The sequence below is a fragment of the Molothrus aeneus genome, chromosome 1 (genome assembly GCF_037042795.1).
Source record: "Molothrus aeneus isolate 106 chromosome 1, BPBGC_Maene_1.0, whole genome shotgun sequence".
In the NCBI taxonomy this organism is placed as follows: Eukaryota; Metazoa; Chordata; class Aves; order Passeriformes; family Icteridae; genus Molothrus; species Molothrus aeneus.
In genome coordinates this window covers 4,691,487-4,710,965 of record NC_089646.1, presented here as the reverse complement: position 1 = coordinate 4,710,965, position 19,479 = coordinate 4,691,487, and the positions used below count along the sequence as shown (strand labels likewise).

At 46.5% G+C, this 19,479-nt stretch overlaps 1 protein-coding gene across 1 annotated transcript in view; it reads left to right on the top strand.

Moving 5' to 3' along the window:
• The window catches only part of PLCD1 (phospholipase C delta 1), a 47,885-nt gene extending 28,924 nt beyond the window's left edge, over positions 1–18,961 (top strand). Inside the window, exons 7-15 of the mRNA XM_066550708.1 lie at positions 898–1,042; positions 2,050–2,199; positions 10,677–10,838; positions 12,156–12,312; positions 12,611–12,727; positions 14,423–14,601; positions 15,491–15,623; positions 17,334–17,483; positions 17,798–18,961. Coding sequence (XP_066406805.1) covers positions 898–1,042; positions 2,050–2,199; positions 10,677–10,838; positions 12,156–12,312; positions 12,611–12,727; positions 14,423–14,601; positions 15,491–15,623; positions 17,334–17,483; positions 17,798–17,889 — 1,285 coding nt within the window. The 3' untranslated portion in view covers positions 17,890–18,961. The remainder of the gene's footprint in view (positions 1–897; positions 1,043–2,049; positions 2,200–10,676; positions 10,839–12,155; positions 12,313–12,610; positions 12,728–14,422; positions 14,602–15,490; positions 15,624–17,333; positions 17,484–17,797) is intronic.
• The last annotated feature ends 518 nt before the right edge of the window (positions 18,962–19,479 follow it).

The following is a 19,479-nucleotide window of genomic DNA, read 5'->3' as shown; positions in this document are numbered from 1 at the left end:
TAAAATTATAGATGTATGTTTGGGTTGTACCAAAAAAAAAAATCCCATTATTCTGGAACAGGTTTCCCAGAGATGCTGTGGATGCTCCATCCCTGGAAGTGTTCAAGGCCAGGTTGGACAGGGCTCTGTCCCTTCCCATGGCAGGGGATTGGAGCTGGATGATCTTTAAGGTCCCTTCTAACCCAAACCATTCTGTGATTCTATTGCAATGAGTTAGAGGAATTGTGTGATCTGAAATGTTTAGGGAATTACTGTAAAAGAGACGAGATCAACTCCTAGATAGATGGGGGAGGAATCTACATTTGAAAATAAATTGAAATGAAAGTATGGATATGTAGAGGTAGGAATTTCACATGGAAATTCAGTCTGTAGACTTGGTTTAGGACACTGTCCCTCAGCAGTCTCCTCTGCTGTGGTGGAGGTCCTATAGCTCCCTCCCTTTCTCCCAGCTCTGAGGATTCATCCTTCATGTGATATCCAATCTAGATGAAGAAATCACATCATCTAAACTTTGTGACCTGGCTTCTAAGGCTGACTGTCATTCTTCCACTGCAGCCTCTCTTGATTTTCTCTTCTCTTCACCATCTTTGGGGAAAGGCTTGGGGCACAGTAATCAGTGTCCTTTCTTAACTGACACTCACTATGTCTTATTCTTTGGATAATTCTACCTTGGACTTTCAGTACCTTATTTCTCAGATCCTTCTGTCCTCTCCTTGCTGACACCGACTCCACCTGATCCCATCCTTTATCTGCTTTCCTGCTTTTCCAAGCTCCTTTCTTCTCCCTTGCTCCCGAACTTCCTTCCAGTCTTCCCAGGCAGTGGCTGTGCCTGATGTAGCCTCACTTGGAGATGGAGCAGAAGGTGTAGAACCCAATCAGTCCCTTCTTTGTTTCCAGAGCCCTGACCAAAGGCTGTCGCTGTGTGGAGCTGGATTGCTGGGACGGCCCCAACTCAGAGCCCGTCATTTATCACGGCTACACCCTCACCTCCAAGATCCTCTTCAGTGATGTCATTAAGGCCATCAAGAACTATGCATTCCAAGTAAGGATGAGGGACTTTTTCTCATGTTGTACAACCCAGGACTGGCAGTACAGCTCTTCCCCCCCAGCAAAGAGCAGAAGCAATGACAGCTTCACCTCATGGGGACAAGAGAAATTCCTGCTCCTTCTGTCTGAGCATCCATGCTCTGCTTCCTGCAGAGATCCATGCCTGGGGGTTGCTGGACAGGGAGAGCACCATCTGAGTTTGAGTTTGAACCTGTGCCAGCACAGCTGCATCCTGGACCCCTCTACAATAAAAATGATGCTTATAATCTTGTGCATACCTGGTGGGAAACGCCAGCAAGCCCATGATTTGTGTGGCTTTGATGTCTCAGGGTCTGTTTCTTGTTTAGAGGAACCCATGTGCATGTTTTGGATGTGAAGGACTGGTTTTATTCTGCATTAAAATGGGTGAACAGGGCTGGATTCTTGTATGGCAGCAGGCTTCAGAAAATCTTAGGTCTGTCCAGACTCACTGGACTCTGTTGTTTTCCTTCAGTGCACTGGGGAGCTGGTGCCCAATTTTGTTTGGGGCCATAAAGGAGTGACAGTGACAATAATGACAATGCCTTCAGCACACAAAATGACCTGGGGGGCACAGGGAACCAGGTCAGGCCTATGCAGGAATGAAGCAAGGATTGATATCACTTAAGGGTTTGAGCAAGCCCTGTGATTTCAAACCCCCTTCCCAGTCCCTCTGAAGGTGGGTAGGAAGGTGCTCTGGCCCACAGTGCAAGTGGAGAATGGAGGCACAGGGAGTGCCCCAGAAGGTCTGTGAGAGGTAATCCTGAGCCATCCTGGTGCCTTCTCCATTGGACCATCATCTCTGGAAGGCATCAGCACAGATCTGAGTAACTACTTTAACAAATTCCATTTTAAACAAATCCTTGTCCTCCTCTTGACACACTCCCTCCCAGAGACAGCAGCACTGGGGTTCATACCAATTCCTGTAGACTGGTGAAAGCACAGAGTTCACTGATGGTGTGTGTTGCTGTGTTGCTGTTCCAGACCTCACCATACCCTGTCATCATCTCCCTGGAGAACCACTGCAGCGTGGAGCAGCAGAAGGTCATGGCCCAGCACATGACCACCATCCTGCAGGACATGCTCTTGGTCGCCCCAGTCGATGGAAACAAATCCCAGTTCCCCTCCCCTGAGGTAAGCAAGGCCACTCCAGCACTTTCTGCCTTCTCAGGGTTGGACAAGAGGGGAAGTTTTTCTTCTTGCTGAGTGCAAAGCTCAAAACTCAAGGGGAAAACCACTGCAAGGAGCCTGAAGTGCATTAAAAACAAAGTGTCCTGCCATTGAGAGTGTCCTGGGGGAGCCACTGGGAATGGCCTGGGTTGGTGGGGATGGAGATGTCCATGGAGGAAAAAGGGAAGCAGGAGTCTGCCTAGAGATTCCCCTTTTATTCCCAGGAATAAAATATTCCCTGCAGCTGACAGGCTGGGAGCTGAGCCCTGGCCTTGCAAGAGGAAAGAGATACACAGCACTCAACAGTGGTTCACCACTATAAATCATTGGCTGACAGAAAAAAAATGGAAATGGAATCTTGATATGGAAAATATGTCTCCAAAACAGGAGCCAAAAGGAAACATTAATCTATTTCCACCCATGTGGTTTGTGCTTTTTCTTTCTTTCTTTCTTTCTTTCTTTCTTTCTTTCTTTCTTTCTTTCTTTCTTTCTTTCTGTCTTTCTGTCTTTCTGTCTTTCTGTCTTTCTTTCTGTCTTTTCTTTCTTTCTGTCTTTTCTTTTCTGTTCTTTCTTTCTTTCTTTCTTTCTTTCTTTCTTTCTTTCTTTCTTTCTTTCTTTCTTTCTTTCTTTCTTTCTTTCTTTCTTTCTTTCTTTCTTTCTTTCTTTCTGTCTTTCTTGTCTGTCTGTCTTTCTTTCTGTCTTTCTTGTCTGTCTTTCTTTTCTGTCTTTCTTGTCTGTCTTTCTTGTCTGTCTTTCTCTTCCTTCCTGCCTTCCTGCCTTTCTTTCTGTTTTTCTTAGCACTTTGCAGAAACAGACTCCTGCAGAGTTAGCTGCAGCTCCCTTTAAATTGCATTTCTTTGCTCATTCTCCAAAACTTGGATGAACATGCCTAGTCAGAGCTGGAAGGAGTTTGTGGGTGAGATAAAGCTGGCAGTCAGCAGGGGAGAAAAGAGAGGAAAACAATCCACTCAGAATATCTTCTATATTAGTTCTCCCTCTTCCTTTATCTCCTTTCTCTTTCTGACTTTCCCCTTTTGTTTAGGAGTGTCATGCCTTGTTTGATACAATTCCTGGCACAGAGGGAAGCTGCTCTGGGCTGGTCCCTAAGCACCAGGGCAATAAATTAGGATGAATTGTAATTTTTACTGCTGCTGCTTCAGCAGGACCTTGGCTCTGGCACAGACAAGGTGCCTCCACTGGGAGAAGTGACTCTCCCAGGGTGAGGACACTCCCAGCACAGAGATCAATCTTTGCAGGCTCTCACTGAGTTGGAAAAATACATCTTCAGTGTCCCCTCCTGACTTGTTATTTATCCTGGTGCAGGATCAGGAAAAGTGCTGATGGCTTTTCAGCTGATGGCAATGGTAGGAGGAGAGAAAGGAGAAACACCAAGCAAAGCAATGTGTGATTTGTGAGTGGAAGGGGATGACCCCAACTTCCCAAAGATGCTTTTTCCATGCCTGTGCTCATCTAAACTGATTTTGATTGCCAAAAAGACACTTGGCCCCAGCTGAACACAATGCCCAGATCTGCCCTAGGGGATGGATTTGGGCTGATCTGCTCCATTGCAGGGATTGATGCATTTAGTTTAAACACAGAAAAATTGCCAATGTTGCAACACCTATCCTTTTCCTTCTGGTACTTTTCCTCTGCCTTCCTGCTGTGTGAAGTAGGACAGTGCAAAGGGCTGAAATGCTGATTTTTTTTGGTGTAAAATACATTGAAACTGAAACATGAGGGAAAAACAAACAAACCAACAAACCAGGAAGCTCTTGGCTTTTCCCTCCCTTGTTGACAGGAGGAAACCAGGCACAACAAGGTATTTTTTTTATCAGGAAAAGGGTGGGATCTTCCACTGGGCTGAGGGCTGGAGGCTGTAAACACAAACAGTCGAAGGATTGCTGCCGATTGTGTCAGCAGGGCAAGGTTAGTAATTAAAGGAAGATTGACACGGTTTGGATTGGTGCTAACGATTCACACCACAGCCCAGCCCGGGGCAGGAATCTGATTTATTCGGCTCCATCCAGGCGCAGTGTTGGGCTACACAGATTGTCTGAATACCTCCCCCAAGCTGCTGTCTTCAGGCCCCAGTAGTGAATTACGTGAAAAAACACACAAAGGCTCCAGGCAGCGCCAGGGTTGGAGGGAGGAGATGCTGGTGGGCTCTTGCCCTTCTGTCCCAACCCTGCCAGGAGTGTGCCAGGGCCCCTTGGCCCCGTCCCTACATCCCAGCTAGAAGTGCTGCAGTCACAGTCTTAAAATGAGGCTGAATACTTCTCCCACTGTTGGAACTATTCAGTGTATCCAGGGGTCTGAAACCCCTACAGTTCTTTGTTCCTGGAATTCCTTGTTCATGAGGACAGTGGCTTTGGGCATTACCCACACATTTTGTGCCAATGTGGCTTCAGGTCCATCTGCACATCTCTGTTTCTCCAGAGATATACAGATGGACACCAGCTTGTGTCAGTCTTGTCTGCAGTGCATCTTCTTGCCTGAATTTCTTCAGCTGAGTTTCCTTCAATATTCCAAACCCTCCTTCAGTAATATGTTTCTTCCCCTTTTCCTGGAGACTCTCTTCATCCTCTGGTGCCACTCACTTCAGTTTGCAGCTGAAGGACATGCACAGATGGAGATGTCACACCAGTTAGTGCATCTGATTCTCCTCAGGAATGGGAATATGTTATTCCTCACAGCTTCCAGAAGTCTGCAGAGGTGGATATCCTTGTTAGGAAAATTAATCCACAAACACCAGAGGTTTATGTCCAAAAAGGAGACAGAGGAGTCCTTTTACTTTATTTGAATAAAGGGAGAGGCCATGGAGCATTCCTCTGGGATCTCTCAAATTTTTGGAGGATGCAGCCTCCTTTTTATCCCAATTTCCCAGCCACATTTCCCTTCTCTTTCCCCATTGGCTGAGGTACTTGAGAGGTCCATCCAAAACACCTGATACCAGAGATTCCCCTCTAATGTATAACCCTCCCTTTTAATTTTTAATTCTTATGGAATTTAGGGTTTTTTCTTCTCCATTGTTCCTTTCATCTTTCAATGTCTAATTTCATTTATCAGCAAACCTAAAGTTTATTTGTAAAAGCAAATATCTTTTTCCATTCATCAATCAGTGGAATCCTTCCCATTGTTTTTTTAAACTCCTAGTGCTGGTTTTATCTACCAGCAGACCCACAGCTTTTTGTAAAGACAAATCCACCATTCCTCTCATCCTCATCCTCAGGGTGGGATGTCAGGAGGCAGTGCTGACCCTGTGTCTCCATGTACCTGAGCACTTCACTCTGGGCTCCTTTGGAGAAACAGTCCCAGGAGCTGGAGGTGTGGTCCACCTCCTCCTCCTCCTCAGTGTTTGTCCAAACAGAGGAGGAATCACACCCTGGGAGTGTTTGGTTTTCTCTGTTGACTCTAAAGGAGGTGTTGAAGCCACAGAAAGTTTGTTGAGATGGATCACTTTACAAATCCTCCATTCCCACTGAGATGAAAACTGGAGCTCAGACCTTGCTGTGGCTCTCAGGGTGCTCCTGGGGACAGGAAGATTTCAGGTGGGATAAACCTGTGCATGCAGATCTTTTAAAATCCTCTGCTCATTACACCTCTGCTGCTTCTGGTAAAATCAGTGCTTTCCTTTAAGATGGTTTCCATATCCCAGTGTTGTCAGAACCATTTCACCTGCAGAGCTGAGCTTGTTCAGTGTGCAGTGGAAGAAGTGGGAGAGCAGATGAGCTCCACTTCAGGAGGACTGAGGAATGCCATTTATAGGGCAAGAGCTGCATCTGTTCCAGCAGCCACTCCACTGTGTGTTCTCAGTGGAGTCCAATGTCCTTGTAGCCCTTCCTGAGGTTGTACTCCACCTTGGGCTTCCCACAGACAGCTGGAATGGCTTTATGGTCTACTTGGAGAACATTTATTGAGTATTTCAGCTATTGCTTCCTCCTAAGACAAGGGATCTGCTCAGCAGAGCTGAACTGATGAGCTGAGTGTGTTTTGCCTCGGGCTAGAAATACTTAATATCACATGAAGGGGAACCAGGAGAGATGGAGCCAAGGGCAGGTGTGTGTTTGTGACTGTCTATATCAGCTTATTTAAAACCTCAGGAAAGAAGATAAACTCTCACATTTAGGACTTGGCTTCCTCTGCAGGGGGGGAGTCACTGCAATGCTACTACAGGATAGCACCTTTTGCAGGAGATGGGGGTGAAAATGCCTCTCTTTGGGGTGAGTCTCACCCTTTCTTCTGACAAATAAGTAAATGGATCTCCTCTGAGTTAGGTGGCACATGGCCTGCTCTCCCTTGTAAGCTTAGGAGCAGTGTCCTGTGCCCGTGGGGAGCATCTGCACCCTATCCAAGGTTTCCCAGAGGAACCAGAGGCTAGATAGGATAAACAGCACACTGAGGACCTGCTGCTGGCAGCCCTGGAATGGCTTGTGGTGAGGAGACACAGTGGAGGCTGTGTTGCTGTCCCTTCCCTTGTGATGCTCTTCAGCCATGTAGGGTTGGTCTGTGCCAGCAATTGCACCTCCCACTTGCTGTGCAGGCTGAATGAGAAGGCTGACCTAGAACAGAGGCTACACAGAGCTAAAGAGTAAATGAGGTATTTATTAAAAGGCCTCAATGGATCCACCTTGGGCAGCACAAGAGCCCAGCCCAAAGTGAACCAAAATGGTCACAAAATGGATGACTGGTCACAAGGTCTCACACTTTTATAGGTTCTGGTCCATTTGCATATTGGAGTTAATTGTCCAATTACAGCTTCAGATTATAAGTCCCATCTTTCTTGTTTTCTCTCTTCAGTTCACATTGTTTCTGCTCTTGGGCCTGAAACTTGTATTGGTTGTCCTTGGTCTCCAGCTAGAGAAGGAATTGTTTTGTCTCCCTACTTTGTGCAGAGAGCTCACCATCCCCTGATATGAAGCTCAGAACTACACACTAAAGCAATACAGAATCTGAAAAATATGAAAGCTAAAACTTAAGGCATCATTTCCCCCCTTCAGAGGCTTGACAAGATTTAAAAAGCTTAATTACCTGCTGGTAATTAAGAATCAAGTGGGCTGACCCAAATACCTTATCCTTAGTTCTCCACTGCTGAGCTGTGAGGGGAGGCAGTAACATTTCTTGTGGGACATTAGAAAGCAGAGACAGATAAAACATTAAATGCCAGGATGGTATCTGCAGCCTGCAGGGGACAAGAGGGGCTGCTCTCAGCCTCTCCTGATGCCTTGTGCAGGCTGCCCTAGAACAGAGGCTGGACAGAGCTAAAGAATAAAGCAGGGATTTATTAAAAGGCCTCCATGGATGCACCTTGGGCAGCACAAGAGCCCAGCCAGGGCTGCACCCAAGATGAACCAAAATGGCCCCAAAATGCACCAGCGCTCCCGGGGTCTCTCCCTGGGATCAGTTCTGCTCCATTTGCACCTTGCAGTTCATTGTCCCATTCCAGCTTTAGCCCCTGCAGTCCCACCCTGCTTGTTTTTCTCTCTCCAGCCCACGGGGTTTGTGCTCTTGGGCTGAGATTTGGATCATTTGTCCTTGGTGCCCAGCTGGAGCAGGAATTGTTTTGTCTCCCTGCTCTGTGCACAGAGCTCAGCATCCCCTGATGTGAAGCCCAGACCCACACACTAAAGCAGCACAGAATCTGAAAAATAGAAAAGCTGAAACCTGAGACATCAATCCTTACTGTCCCCAGTGCAATCCTTCCAGGCTTGTCCATCCCAACTGCTGAGCAGAGCCTAAAAGCTCACCCAGAACTGGATTTTGTGGTGGAAGAACAGAGTAGAGCTGGGTGTTGAGGCAGGAGGGTGGGAAGGGACATGAGAGCAGCAGGCTGAAGTCAGGCTCTGAAGCTGAGCCAGCTCATCTCCCAGCCATGGATGTGGAGAAGCAGAGCACAGCCCTGCCTGGGAGGATGGGGCGGGGATGGGAGGAGGATATTGCTGTGCTCTGAGTGCTCCTTGCAGTGCAGCTTTTGAGTGACAGGGAAAGTGCCCCACTGTAAACAGCTCATTTATAGCTGAATAAAAATGCTCTCAGCTGCTGCCTCAGGGGCCAGTGTTGGATTTCTGCTTAAGCCCAGCTTCATCCACAGCTTTGCCAGGTGGTGAGGAGTGGGGCTGGTCTCTGTAAAGATGGGATGCAATTTGCTTGAACCCACAAAGGGTGCAAAGAGGGAATGGTGTCCTTTAAAAATGCCTGTGTTGTTTCATAAAAGATTCTTGGTTTTTCACAGTCCTGTCATTTGAATGTGGTGGGGTTTTGTTGCTTTTACTGTTGCAGAAAAGGTAAATATAGGGTGTTGCTGAGGAAAGGGGAACGTGCTACACAGACTGAGGGGCTGTACTGCCTAATTCCAAGATTTTTCTGGAATAACTTGTACCCTCCAAAGCCAGGAGTACCAAACACATCCAGATGGCAGCAAATCTCCTGTTCCTGGAAGCTGCCAGGCCTAGTGGTGCTCTTGATTTTAAGGCATAACCCACACACCTGGAGATCACCCCCAGTCACCTTTCCCAACAATTCTCCCTGCTCCAAACATTGTTTGCTGCCTTGTTTGGGCTCTAAGTCATCCCTGCCCAGGCTCCAGCAGCCAGGGTTTGTGCAAAGGATGCATCAGTGGTGAGGGGTTGTGGGTTCTTTGCTTCTTTTTTTCCAGGGTCAGGATTAAATTGATGAGACTGTATTTCTTGTTGGGACTCAGATGTTTATCAGTTCTTATCTATGTCAGTCTCACAAACCCTGAGTTCTGCAGCACTTCACTCTAACAAACTAAAAATGGAGCCCATCTCTCTCTCTCTGCAAGGCCTTTTAGGGATCAACTGTCCAATTAGGAAATGACACCTCAATTATTTTCACTTTTAACTCAATAACCAACCACCCGTGGCTGCAATGGGGACTTTTTTATCCAATTACACAAAACCACCCAAAGCCATGGAGAAGAAGGGGAAGAAGAAGGTGGAGAAGAAGAAGAAGGAGAAGAAGGACCAGCCTCTGCTCTAAAACCTCCATCTTGCTTTATATCCATTCCTGTATTCTAAACCCTTAAACTCTGAGTTTCCCACCCTGTGATATCACACACTTCTATCCAAACTCCACACCCACAATCCCAGTTCTGTCATTCCATTCTGGAAGCTTCTCCATGGCCTCAGGTCAGTGCAGTGTTCTCTTGGGGGCCAGTGCCTGGCAGAACAGAAATCTGAAATTCTCAGCAGCCAGGGCTCCAACAAGGGCTTTCATGTGAACCTTGAAAGAGGTTGGAGAGAATTAATTCAGCACAGGGAATGTGATCCCTGGACTCCCTCTGCACCCAGCTGTGGTGCACTGGCACATGCTGGTTCTGCTCAGTGTTGTACCATCAGAGCAGTAGCAGGAGAAGCTGTTCCCCGAGGAGGAGGTAGCTTTGGAAAGGGTCTGGAAATCCTCCTGAGGCTGTCAGCACCCTAAGGCTTCACCTGCAAAATGCCAAATGCAATAAAATTCCATGTCTGCTGTGTATGGGGCACCTGTCCAGAACTCACTGGAGCTCCCTCCCCATTAAAATGTCTGTGGAGCAGAGGCTGCACTGCCTCAGTCCTTGCTTGGATCTCAAACAGTTTCCAGAGTTGTGCACAGGTTTATAACCACACACTGCAGAGTGAGGAGTGGTTAATACATTTATTAATTAATAATAATTCATTAATATTATTATTAATAATAATAAATATATAATTATTAATAAATTTATCATTTATAAATTTTATAATAATAAACATTTATTATTATAAAAATATATAATATTATATATAATATTATATATAATATATATTTCATAATATATAAAATATATATTATATATATTATATAATATTTAAATATTATTAAATTTATTATTTCTAAATTTTATTATTAATAAATTTATAATTTATTATTTAATAAATTTATTATTCTATTCTATTATGATTTTATTATAAATTATTAATAAATTATTAATACTACTATTAATTAATTAATTAATAATTACGAATAAATTTATTAAATAGATTATAATTAATAAATTTATTAAATAACAGGCCAAACAGAGGGGCAGAAATGGTGCCACAAATTTCTTCCAGCAGCCCAGATCTCCAGGCTTGGCCTTGTTTGCTGAACATTTCAGTCTCGGGGGAAAAAAAATGTATATTTTAATTGTCTTTAACAGCACAACTGTTTAAGTTGTCTGGTTGAGGAGATGGTCAGCTCTATAGCAGAGGGGATCACTGGGCTCTCTGGGGTTTTCAGACTCATGGCTTGTGGTCTCAGAGGCTGGGCAGGGCCCCAGTGTAAAAACACACTTATTTTTACCTGTGTCTCTGGGTAATAACCAGTCACTGATGCAACTGTCAAGCACTGGTTACTGAGGGGCTTTTTCAGGGTGGGCCAGAGCCTCCTCTAACCACCAGGTATTTTGTCCACTTTTCCTTGTGCAGCAACTGAAAGGGAAGATCCTGGTGAAAGGCAAGAAGCTGAGCAGGCAGGAGGACCCCATCAATGGGAACAACAACCTGGAGGCTGAGGATGTCTCTGATGAAGATGAAGCAGCTGAAATTGAAGATGAATCTGTGAAGACCAAGGTAGAGCAGAAGGGAAAGGTGAGTGAAAGAAGAAATCACTGAGAAATCACTTTTTTAGGTGGGTTTTGTACCACACCTAAAGCAATAAAGAAAGGAAAGCAATTGAAATACAATTTTTCATGTGTTCCCAGCCAAGACAGGTCTCAGTGTGGTTTCAGCTACTCAGCTGGGTTGAAAGGGTGAATTGTTGAAATTGCTGGGGCTGAGGATCCTGGTGCTTGCCCAGCTTAATGATCTCTGTCCCAAGCACAAACAGAGATCTTGCAGAGCCAGCCAAGCACAAAGGTTGGCTTCTTTCTCTAAAATGAGACCGGAGGACCTTGCAGCAAGGACAGACTGTGGAAGCAGTGGAAGGGCACATGTTCAATCTCTGTCTTATTTCCAGAAATCTGTTTGTCATGGGACAGTCATGACTTCGGCTTTTCCAGTCACATTTTAGGATATGCCTGCACCCTCACTGGCTATTTGTTTCTGACCTGGAGGAGGGAGGGAAGATCTATGGGGAAGGGGTGGCCAGCTACTAAAGCAATTTGTATGATGATTGCTGGAAGGAAAAGGATGGCCTTTGCACAAGTGTTCTGCCCCATCTTGTGAGGAAATGGATGTTTCCAGCATGCAGGTCCTTGTGAAGACCATATCTGTCACGGGGTGGCTTCATAGGTGACACAGACACATTCAGCCCCACTGAAGGCAAAGATGTTTGGTGTTACCTCTGTATCAGGACTGATCTACATTTCCCTTTGATGAGCTGCTCACTCTTTGCAGGTCTTATTTACTTCTCTGATCTCTAGTCAGTAATGTGTACATTATTTTGACATTCTGACATCTTCTGACTTTCTTTTCTTGCCCCTGATGGGAGCTGGGGACTCCCACTTGCACCAGTGAATGTGGCTGTGGAGTTGGAGTCATCAAAGCATTGTGACAACTTCCTAATTCAAGGGGGAAAAAAAGCCCAAGCTCTGTGGAGGCCAAAACACCCTTTTATTCCCTTTATTTCCAGGTTTGCATGCCTGGGACCAGGACAGTATGGAAATGTCATTGCTAAGGCTCTGCTGTAAAGTTTAGCACCTGGAGACAGACGTGGGTGCTGAAATAGAAATGATTCTGCAGGGAGCAGCAAGGAAGGGTATCCCACCAACAAAGGGAGAGTCCTTTTCCAGCCTTTCCTGCACAGGTGACACAGAGGGCACACCAGCAGCCGCTGAGAGTGTGCGTCTTTTCCTGGTGGAAGTGGTGGAAAAGACAAGCCCCACGGATCCTATAGAGAAAACACAATTGCCATTTCGAGCACGAGAGTAAAACCTCCCCACAAACCTCTTGCTGTCCTGTTTTTAGAGTGACACCTTGAAGCTGGCCAAGGAGCTGTCAGACACAGTTGTCTACTGCAAGAGTGTCCACTTTGAGGGCTTTGATGACCCCAGCCATCCTCGGGCTTTCTACGAGATGTCGTCGTTCTCGGAGAGCAAAGCTCTGAAACTGGCCCAGGAGTCTGGTAAGTCTGTTCTGCCCTCCTCTGTCCCTGCCCCCCAGAAAGGGACAGCTGCTGGTGGAAAAGGCAGCCCAAAGACATGGGTTATGATCTCTTTGGTCAAGCATGTCACTGAGAAAAGTGGGAAGAAATAGCCTTGAGGATGTTACCAAGAAGGGGGTTTTTGCAGGTGGTTCCCATTCAGCCAGACTTGCCAGGCAGAGGAGAACACACAGGCACAGCAAGAAGAGATAAAAGTAGCCCCACCACTGAAAGGGATGGGGGGAAAAACAAATCTGTATTTTTTTTCCTGTCTCTGTAGGAACCAGTTTTATCCATCACAACATCAGGCACCTGAGCCGTATCTACCCCGCAGGCTGGAGGACGGATTCTTCCAACTACAGCCCCGTGGACCTGTGGAATGTTGGCTGCCAGATTGGTGGGTGTCTCTGGGAGGCTGGAGGGGGTCACCTGGCTGGGGAGGGGCTGCAGGTGAGGCAGAATCTCAAGCCCTTTGCAGCCAGAGGCTCAGCAGCCACTGGGAGAGACCAGTTTTCCAAATAATGCCCAGGGATGTGGTGTTGTGAGGTCCCCAGGATGAGGTGAGAGATGAGAATTTGACTCCATGTTTCTCAGAAGGCTGATTTATTATTTTATGATATTATATTAAAAGAAAATTATATAGTAAAACTATACTAAACTGTAGAGAAAGGATACAGACAGAAGGCTAGAAAAGAATGATAATGAAAACCCATGACAGACTCAGAGAGTCTGACACAGCTGGCTGTGGTTGGTCATTAAATTAAAACAATTCACATGCTGGGTAAACAATTCTCCTGATCACATTCCAAAGCAGCAAAATGGGGAGAAGCTGAAGCTTCCCAGCTTCCCAGGAGAAGAAATCCTGGTGAAGGGATGATTCATAAAATATCACGGTGACACAGTGACTTCCCATGGACCATCTTCTGTCTCACAAATCCATCAGGAGAGGCTTTTCTGCACATTAATGTGCAAATCCCTGCAGTTTCACTGCCAGCAGAGTTATTGCCATGTAACAAAGGAGCATGAGCTCATTGGGTCCTGCAGCCCCATGGGGGCACAGGTAGCACCCCTTGCCCTGTCTGGCCTCAGGACAGTCCTTGGGAGGCACCATCAGTTCCCTTGGGGCACAGGAAGGCCAGACCTGAATCCAGTATTTGGGCATGCAAAATAAGATTTTTTACAAGCCTTGAGTACTTTCAGCTCCCAGGAAAACCAGTGTGCTGCAGTTATCAGTCTTGCTGCAGGTGGAAAAATAAGGGAGGGCCTTAAAATGCTCTCAGCCTTCAAGTATGACCAAGTATGAAAGACATGCAACCAGGATAAATTTCTGTGTCTTAAGAGATGTCTTAGGTGTTGCTAAAGAGTTTAAAATCATCCTTGAGGAAATGAAGGGAGCACTGAGGAGCTGCTGGGGTCCATGTGCACTCCCTGTCTGGTATCAGTGAGGCTGTTCCAGGTTTTACATCAATGCCTTTAAAAAAGGTATCGACAAATTGGGAAGAATACAAGGAATGTGCCTGGTGTTAGGACAGCAGTGAGGCTTAATCTGTTTTGGGCAGTAGACAGTAAAGAGGTGATTTGATCACAGCTTCTGTGCTGCCACCTGAGGAGTTCAGACAATGAGGAGCTCTCCAGTCCAAGCAGCAGAGGCATCAATGCCCCTCAGGATGGCAAATGAAAACAGGCAGCTCTGGGCTGGAAAGGAGATTTTATAATGAGGCTAAGTAGCCACAGAAATGATCTGAGATGGATTTGCTGGCTTCACTGCAGGAGAGAACTCCTTCAGCATAGAAATGAAGAGGTTTATCTAAAAGATGCATTTGTTCTAGGTAGCATAAATTCCTTGCAGGACAGTTTTTGATCCTGGGGAAAGCAGGATGGCTGTAATGGCTCCTCCTGTCTCTGTCATCTCTGAATGCAAGAAATCCTCAGGGCTAGCAGGCTGTGAGGGTCAGAGTTTACCACTGTTCTTTGAAGCGTGGAAAAGCCAATGTTTATGTCCATGAAGTGCAGTTTCATGTGAACAGAATTAGCATGAAAAGATTCCTAATTGATTTCTCTGAGTGACTGAAGTTATTTATTTATGTTGCAGTTGCCCTGAATTTCCAGACAGCAGGCACAGAAATGGATGTGTACCAGGGCCGCTTCCAGGACAATGGGTTTTCTGGGTATGTCCTAAAGCCAGAATTCCTCCGGGACGAACAAACCAAATTCAATCCAAAATCCATCACAGAAGGAACATGGGGGACAAAGAAGAAGCTGCTGCTTAAAGTAAGAATAGAAGTTGGAAAACATCTCAGTAACATCTGCTTTTGGGGGGGTGTGTAGGTTGTACCTTCTCCTTCTTCTGGCCCTACCTTGAATGTTGTCTAACCCTACTGATTTCCCACATCTGGAGGCTCTCATGGACTTGGACCCTCCAGGGATCTACTCTCATGTTTAATGTTGGGTGCGACCGTGTTCACAGGGGTCCCAGGATGAGGGAGGAGACGAGGATCTGACTCCATGTTTCAGAAGGCTTGATTTATTATTTTATGATATATATTATATTAAAACTAAAAGAATAGAAGAAAGGATTTCATCAGAAGGCTAGCTAAGAATAGAAAATAAAGAATGAATTACAAAGGCTTGTCGCTCAGACTCTGTCTGAGCCAGCTGACTGTGGTTGGCCATTAGTTAGAAACAACTCTGTGAGACCAATCCCAGATGCACCTGTTGCATTCCACAACAGCAGATAATCATTGTTTACATTTTGTTCCTGAGGCCTCTCAGCTTCTCAAGAGGAAAAATCCTAAGGAAAGGATTTTTCATAAAACATGTCTGTGACAGTTGGGCAACAGGTTAATGACAATATTTGCTGTTGTTCCAGAACTGTGCAGGCAGACGTGCAGCCGCCTCTGGTGTTCCCAAGCACCAGCTGAGCACTGTGGGGACACTCAGAAAAGTTGTCTGTCCCAAAGCCAGCTGGCTGGGCTGGAGCAAGGTTCCTTAGGGGCTTTAGCTCATGACAGCTTCTTCTGAAAGATGTCACAGCAGCAGCTCTGAAAGGGCAGCACCAGCCTCTCACAGCAGATCCTGCACTCCTGGCGAAGGAAAGGGAATCCTCCAGGGAGCCCCCTCTCCTAATGATGTCCTGACATCTTCCCCGTTTCCTCCACAGATAATCTCTGGCCAGCAGCTGCCAAAGGTGAACAAAAGCAAAAACTCCATTGTGGATCCCAAGGTGACGATAGAGATCCACGGTGTCCAGCAGGACAACAACAAGAAGCAGACCAAAGTCATCGAGAACAACGGTGAGGGGGTTTCCTCCCAGCTCTGCTCCCAGGAGCAGAAACCTTTTCTGTTCCTTGGCAAGGCTGCTGCCCTGTGGGCAGACCCACCCAGGGCACCCAATCCTGCCCACTCTAAGCAGGTATTTGAGGTGTTGTTCTTCTTCTGTTTGGAGACAGAAATTCCCTGTAAAACAACATCAGCCATGTGGGTTGTTTGGGGCTGGCTGCCAGATTTGCAGAGCTAGAGCTTTGGAAGTGCTCTTTGCCTCCATGCAGTTGGGTTTGACCTGGTGTGCAGGGGTTCTCACCAGGATCTTCCCAGAGGAAGCTTCTTGTGGGGCTGAGTGTACCCCAGAAGTGTCACAAACTCACAAAAGATTGATGGAAGGAAGTTCAGAGGTGTCTGTTCCAGCCTCTGCCTAAGGTAGGGCCAGACAAAGTTTACTCAAGCTGCTCAGGGTATTGCCCAGATGAATTTTGAGTATCTCAGAAGTTGAAGGACCATTTCTTACCAGTCAGACATGGCTGTGACCTCCCTCTGTGCACTGAGGGTTTGATATTATGGCCTTCTGCACAAACACACATACTCTGCTTTTCTGTGTGGAGTAAGAGCCAAGCACTGGAAAGCTGGTGCATATTTTCCTGCCTGCTAACAATGTTTTCCTTTTCCTCTTTCCTGTTTGAATAAATCTGGCCTGGCTCCTAAAGCTCGTGGCCATTTCCGTCACCTACAATAATTTTTACAGCCTGTCAAGTGAAAGTTGTGTAGGGAACATTGCAGCCCTGCCAGGCCTGTTCCTCAGAGCTGCTGAGCACTCCCAGCCCCATGGCCAGCCCTTCTCCAGCTGGAACAATAGTGGAATGATGCTGGAATGCTAAGTGCTGCCTTGTGGAAAGCAGATAATCAATAAAGACACCCCAGGCCCATCTCAGCACCTTCAGGGCCAGATGAAAGATCCCCGTGTCCTGCTGAATCACTCACAGACCCTGCAGGACCAGCAGGCTCCAGGTGACATTTTGCTGTCCTTGGTCTCTGCTCTGCACAGGCAGTAGGGTTTTTAACAGGATGTCCTCTCCTGTTTGCTCCTGGGGAGTGGTTTATTGACACTGCACTGCCATGGCCTGGAGAGAGGGCACTGAGCTTGCTCTGCATTTCATGTGTGTTGGTCTCAGCTTTGTTTGCTTTGTGATTCTGGACCACATGATCCTTATCCAGACTTGATTATGCTTTTTGTAATCAGGCACTCCTCATTAACTTTTCTTGCAGACAGGGAAATTGGGGCACAGAGTGGTGCTTAGATGGATTATCTCAAGCAGTTGGAGAGGCTTAAGGCTCCAGAAGGCTGTCTCAACACAAAAGCACAGCTTTCCTCTCTTCCCTGCCCTGGTTTAGGGCTATAAAAGTTTGCATCTGGTCCAATGGCAACCAAAGACACCCACGTAGCACCCAGCAAGAGCCTGTGGAGCAGAGCTGAGGTTCTCCCCTGTCCTGCTCCTCACTCCTTAGTAGGACCAAGGTCTGCAGTGAACAGCCCAGGCTGAAGGATTTATTAATTCCAGGCAGAAAATCACAGTATCAAAGCTGGGAACAAGGCTTTTGGCACCTCCTCAGAGCCTTGGTCTAGGTCAGATTAGATTGACAGGCAGGAAGAGTCTCCATCCATGTGCAAACACCTCAGACCACCATTACTGCTGACATCTCTGACCTCCATCCTTGTCTGTGTTGCCCAGGCTTTAACCCAAACTGGAATGAAGAGTTTACATTTGACATAGAGATCCCTGCACTTGCCCTGGTCCGGTTTGTGGTGGAGGACTTTGACATGTCGACCAAGAATGATTTCATCGGGCAATACACCCTTCCCTTCACGAGTCTGAAGCAAGGTAAGGCCCTGCTGCCTGCTCCTCACAGCCTCTGAGCCCTCTGGGAAGCTCTAGTGTCCTGGATGAGTGGTCCAGATCCATCACAGCTGGGGTCAGAGTGGATTTTTTGGCACCTGTTGTCACCAGAGACCTTGGGCACGTTGTGTTACCCATGCTCAGAGCTGTGCTTCTGGGACCTGCCTGTTCATCACCCTGTGGGAAATGGGGACAAAATGCTCTGAGACAGGGAGATGTTTGTGCAGGGTCTTGGCAAACGTGAGCAAACACTTTTCCAGATGGACTAAAGGCCATTTTCCATCTGTCTCTGCTTCCAGGTTATCGCCACATCCATCTCCTGACCAAGAACGGAGACCCCTACTCCTCCTCCACCCTCTTTGTCTACGTCAACATCCAGGACTGTGAGTAGCAGCCTGGCTCCTCCAGGCCACAGAGAGCCTCCCTACAGACCTGGAAGGAATTCAGTGTGTGTGAGCCCTGCCAGTGCCAGGGTCAGTCCCCAGCACCTTCCCTGGAGCAGCACTCGGTGCTCTGTAGGACCCCGGTGTGAGACAGCCATCGACCTTCTCCCTGCTGCTGGAAACATCCTAATGCTGCTGATGAGATTAATCCTTTTGTACCTGTTCAACCAATCCAGCTGTGGTTTTAGTTCACTTTATTTCCATTTTTTTTAATGTTGCTTTTAGCGAGAGGACGGGGACTCCTTTTTTAGTGAAGTACAGCTCCTGGGTTGGGCTCAGTCAGGCATCTGGGCAAAGCACCCAACATCTGTGCAAGGAAGAGTCTCCCTCAGCACTGCAATCAGTGGCCAGGTGCCAGGTGGCTCCTTGCAACTGCAGGTGTCATCCATCTTTCACCACATGAAGCCCTAAACGGGGACACCATTCTCCTCCTTTCTGTTACAGATTAAAAAAGAAAGCTGCACTACAAAGCCCCGTGTTATGTAACCCGAGTTTCCTTTTGTGTTGTAATAAAAAATACACGAGCACTACTCTGCCTGTGTGCCTGGCTCTCAGCCAGGCCACTTTGCATTCAAAGCTCAGCTCTCATCCTGTGAAGGAGAGAGAAGCTGCCGAACAGCAGATTTCCCTCTGACCCAAAGTGAAACCCACTCAAAGGGACCTCAGAGAAGGTCTTGTGCCAAAGACAGAGGGAGCAAGCTCAACTGCCAGCAGGGCTTTTCTTTTGGCTTAGTTTTTTTTTTTTTTTAATACAGTAAAACTTGGTGTTTTTACAGAAAAATGTCATTTTTTAACAGACAGGAAGTAGATGTTATAAGTTCTAGCAGGTCCCAGCTGCACTGTAGAGGTAACCCAGCACGAGAATGTTTTGAGAACAACACAGTATTTATGGCAACGAGTGATTTGTCCTCAAGCAGAGCTACAGAGTTAAGGGAATATTGTTGAAATAAAATAATATATATTTTGAAGTGCCAACTGTGTTGCTAACAGTATGTTAGACTATTAAAAGTTTAAAACAAATTCTGGAAGTGTTCAATTACTTGTCACTATTTGCCTCTTTGTCCTACTTGAATGCAACATGCATGAATTTGGAGCTAGACCTGCTTGATTTCTTAAATTATCAGGATTCCTGGGGATTCTGATCCCTGGTGGTGAAGATGAGGGGCTGATACCAAAGATGTCCTTTAATGTCCTTTTAAACATACTCTGGTCATTTTATTTTTTAGTCCAAAAAAGCCTGGATTTAGTGCTTTTTAGGCCCTCTGCAAAGCTGTGATTCTTTTAGTCCTCCCTGGAGTTTGTTATGCTGCAGTAAACATTGGGCACATTGATTTTTCCTCTTGACTACAATACTGTGTGATGTTGTAAACCATTGCCAGATTAAATGTGAATTAAACCCACACCTCAAGGGCTGATATTGCATTAACCACCAGCCAGCTGGAAGAGCTCAGGAGTGGCCAGTGAGGCAGAACAGGGGGCCCTGCAGTGACACAGGCTCTCCCAGGTCACCTCTGGGATGGGGCACATTGCTGGGGACA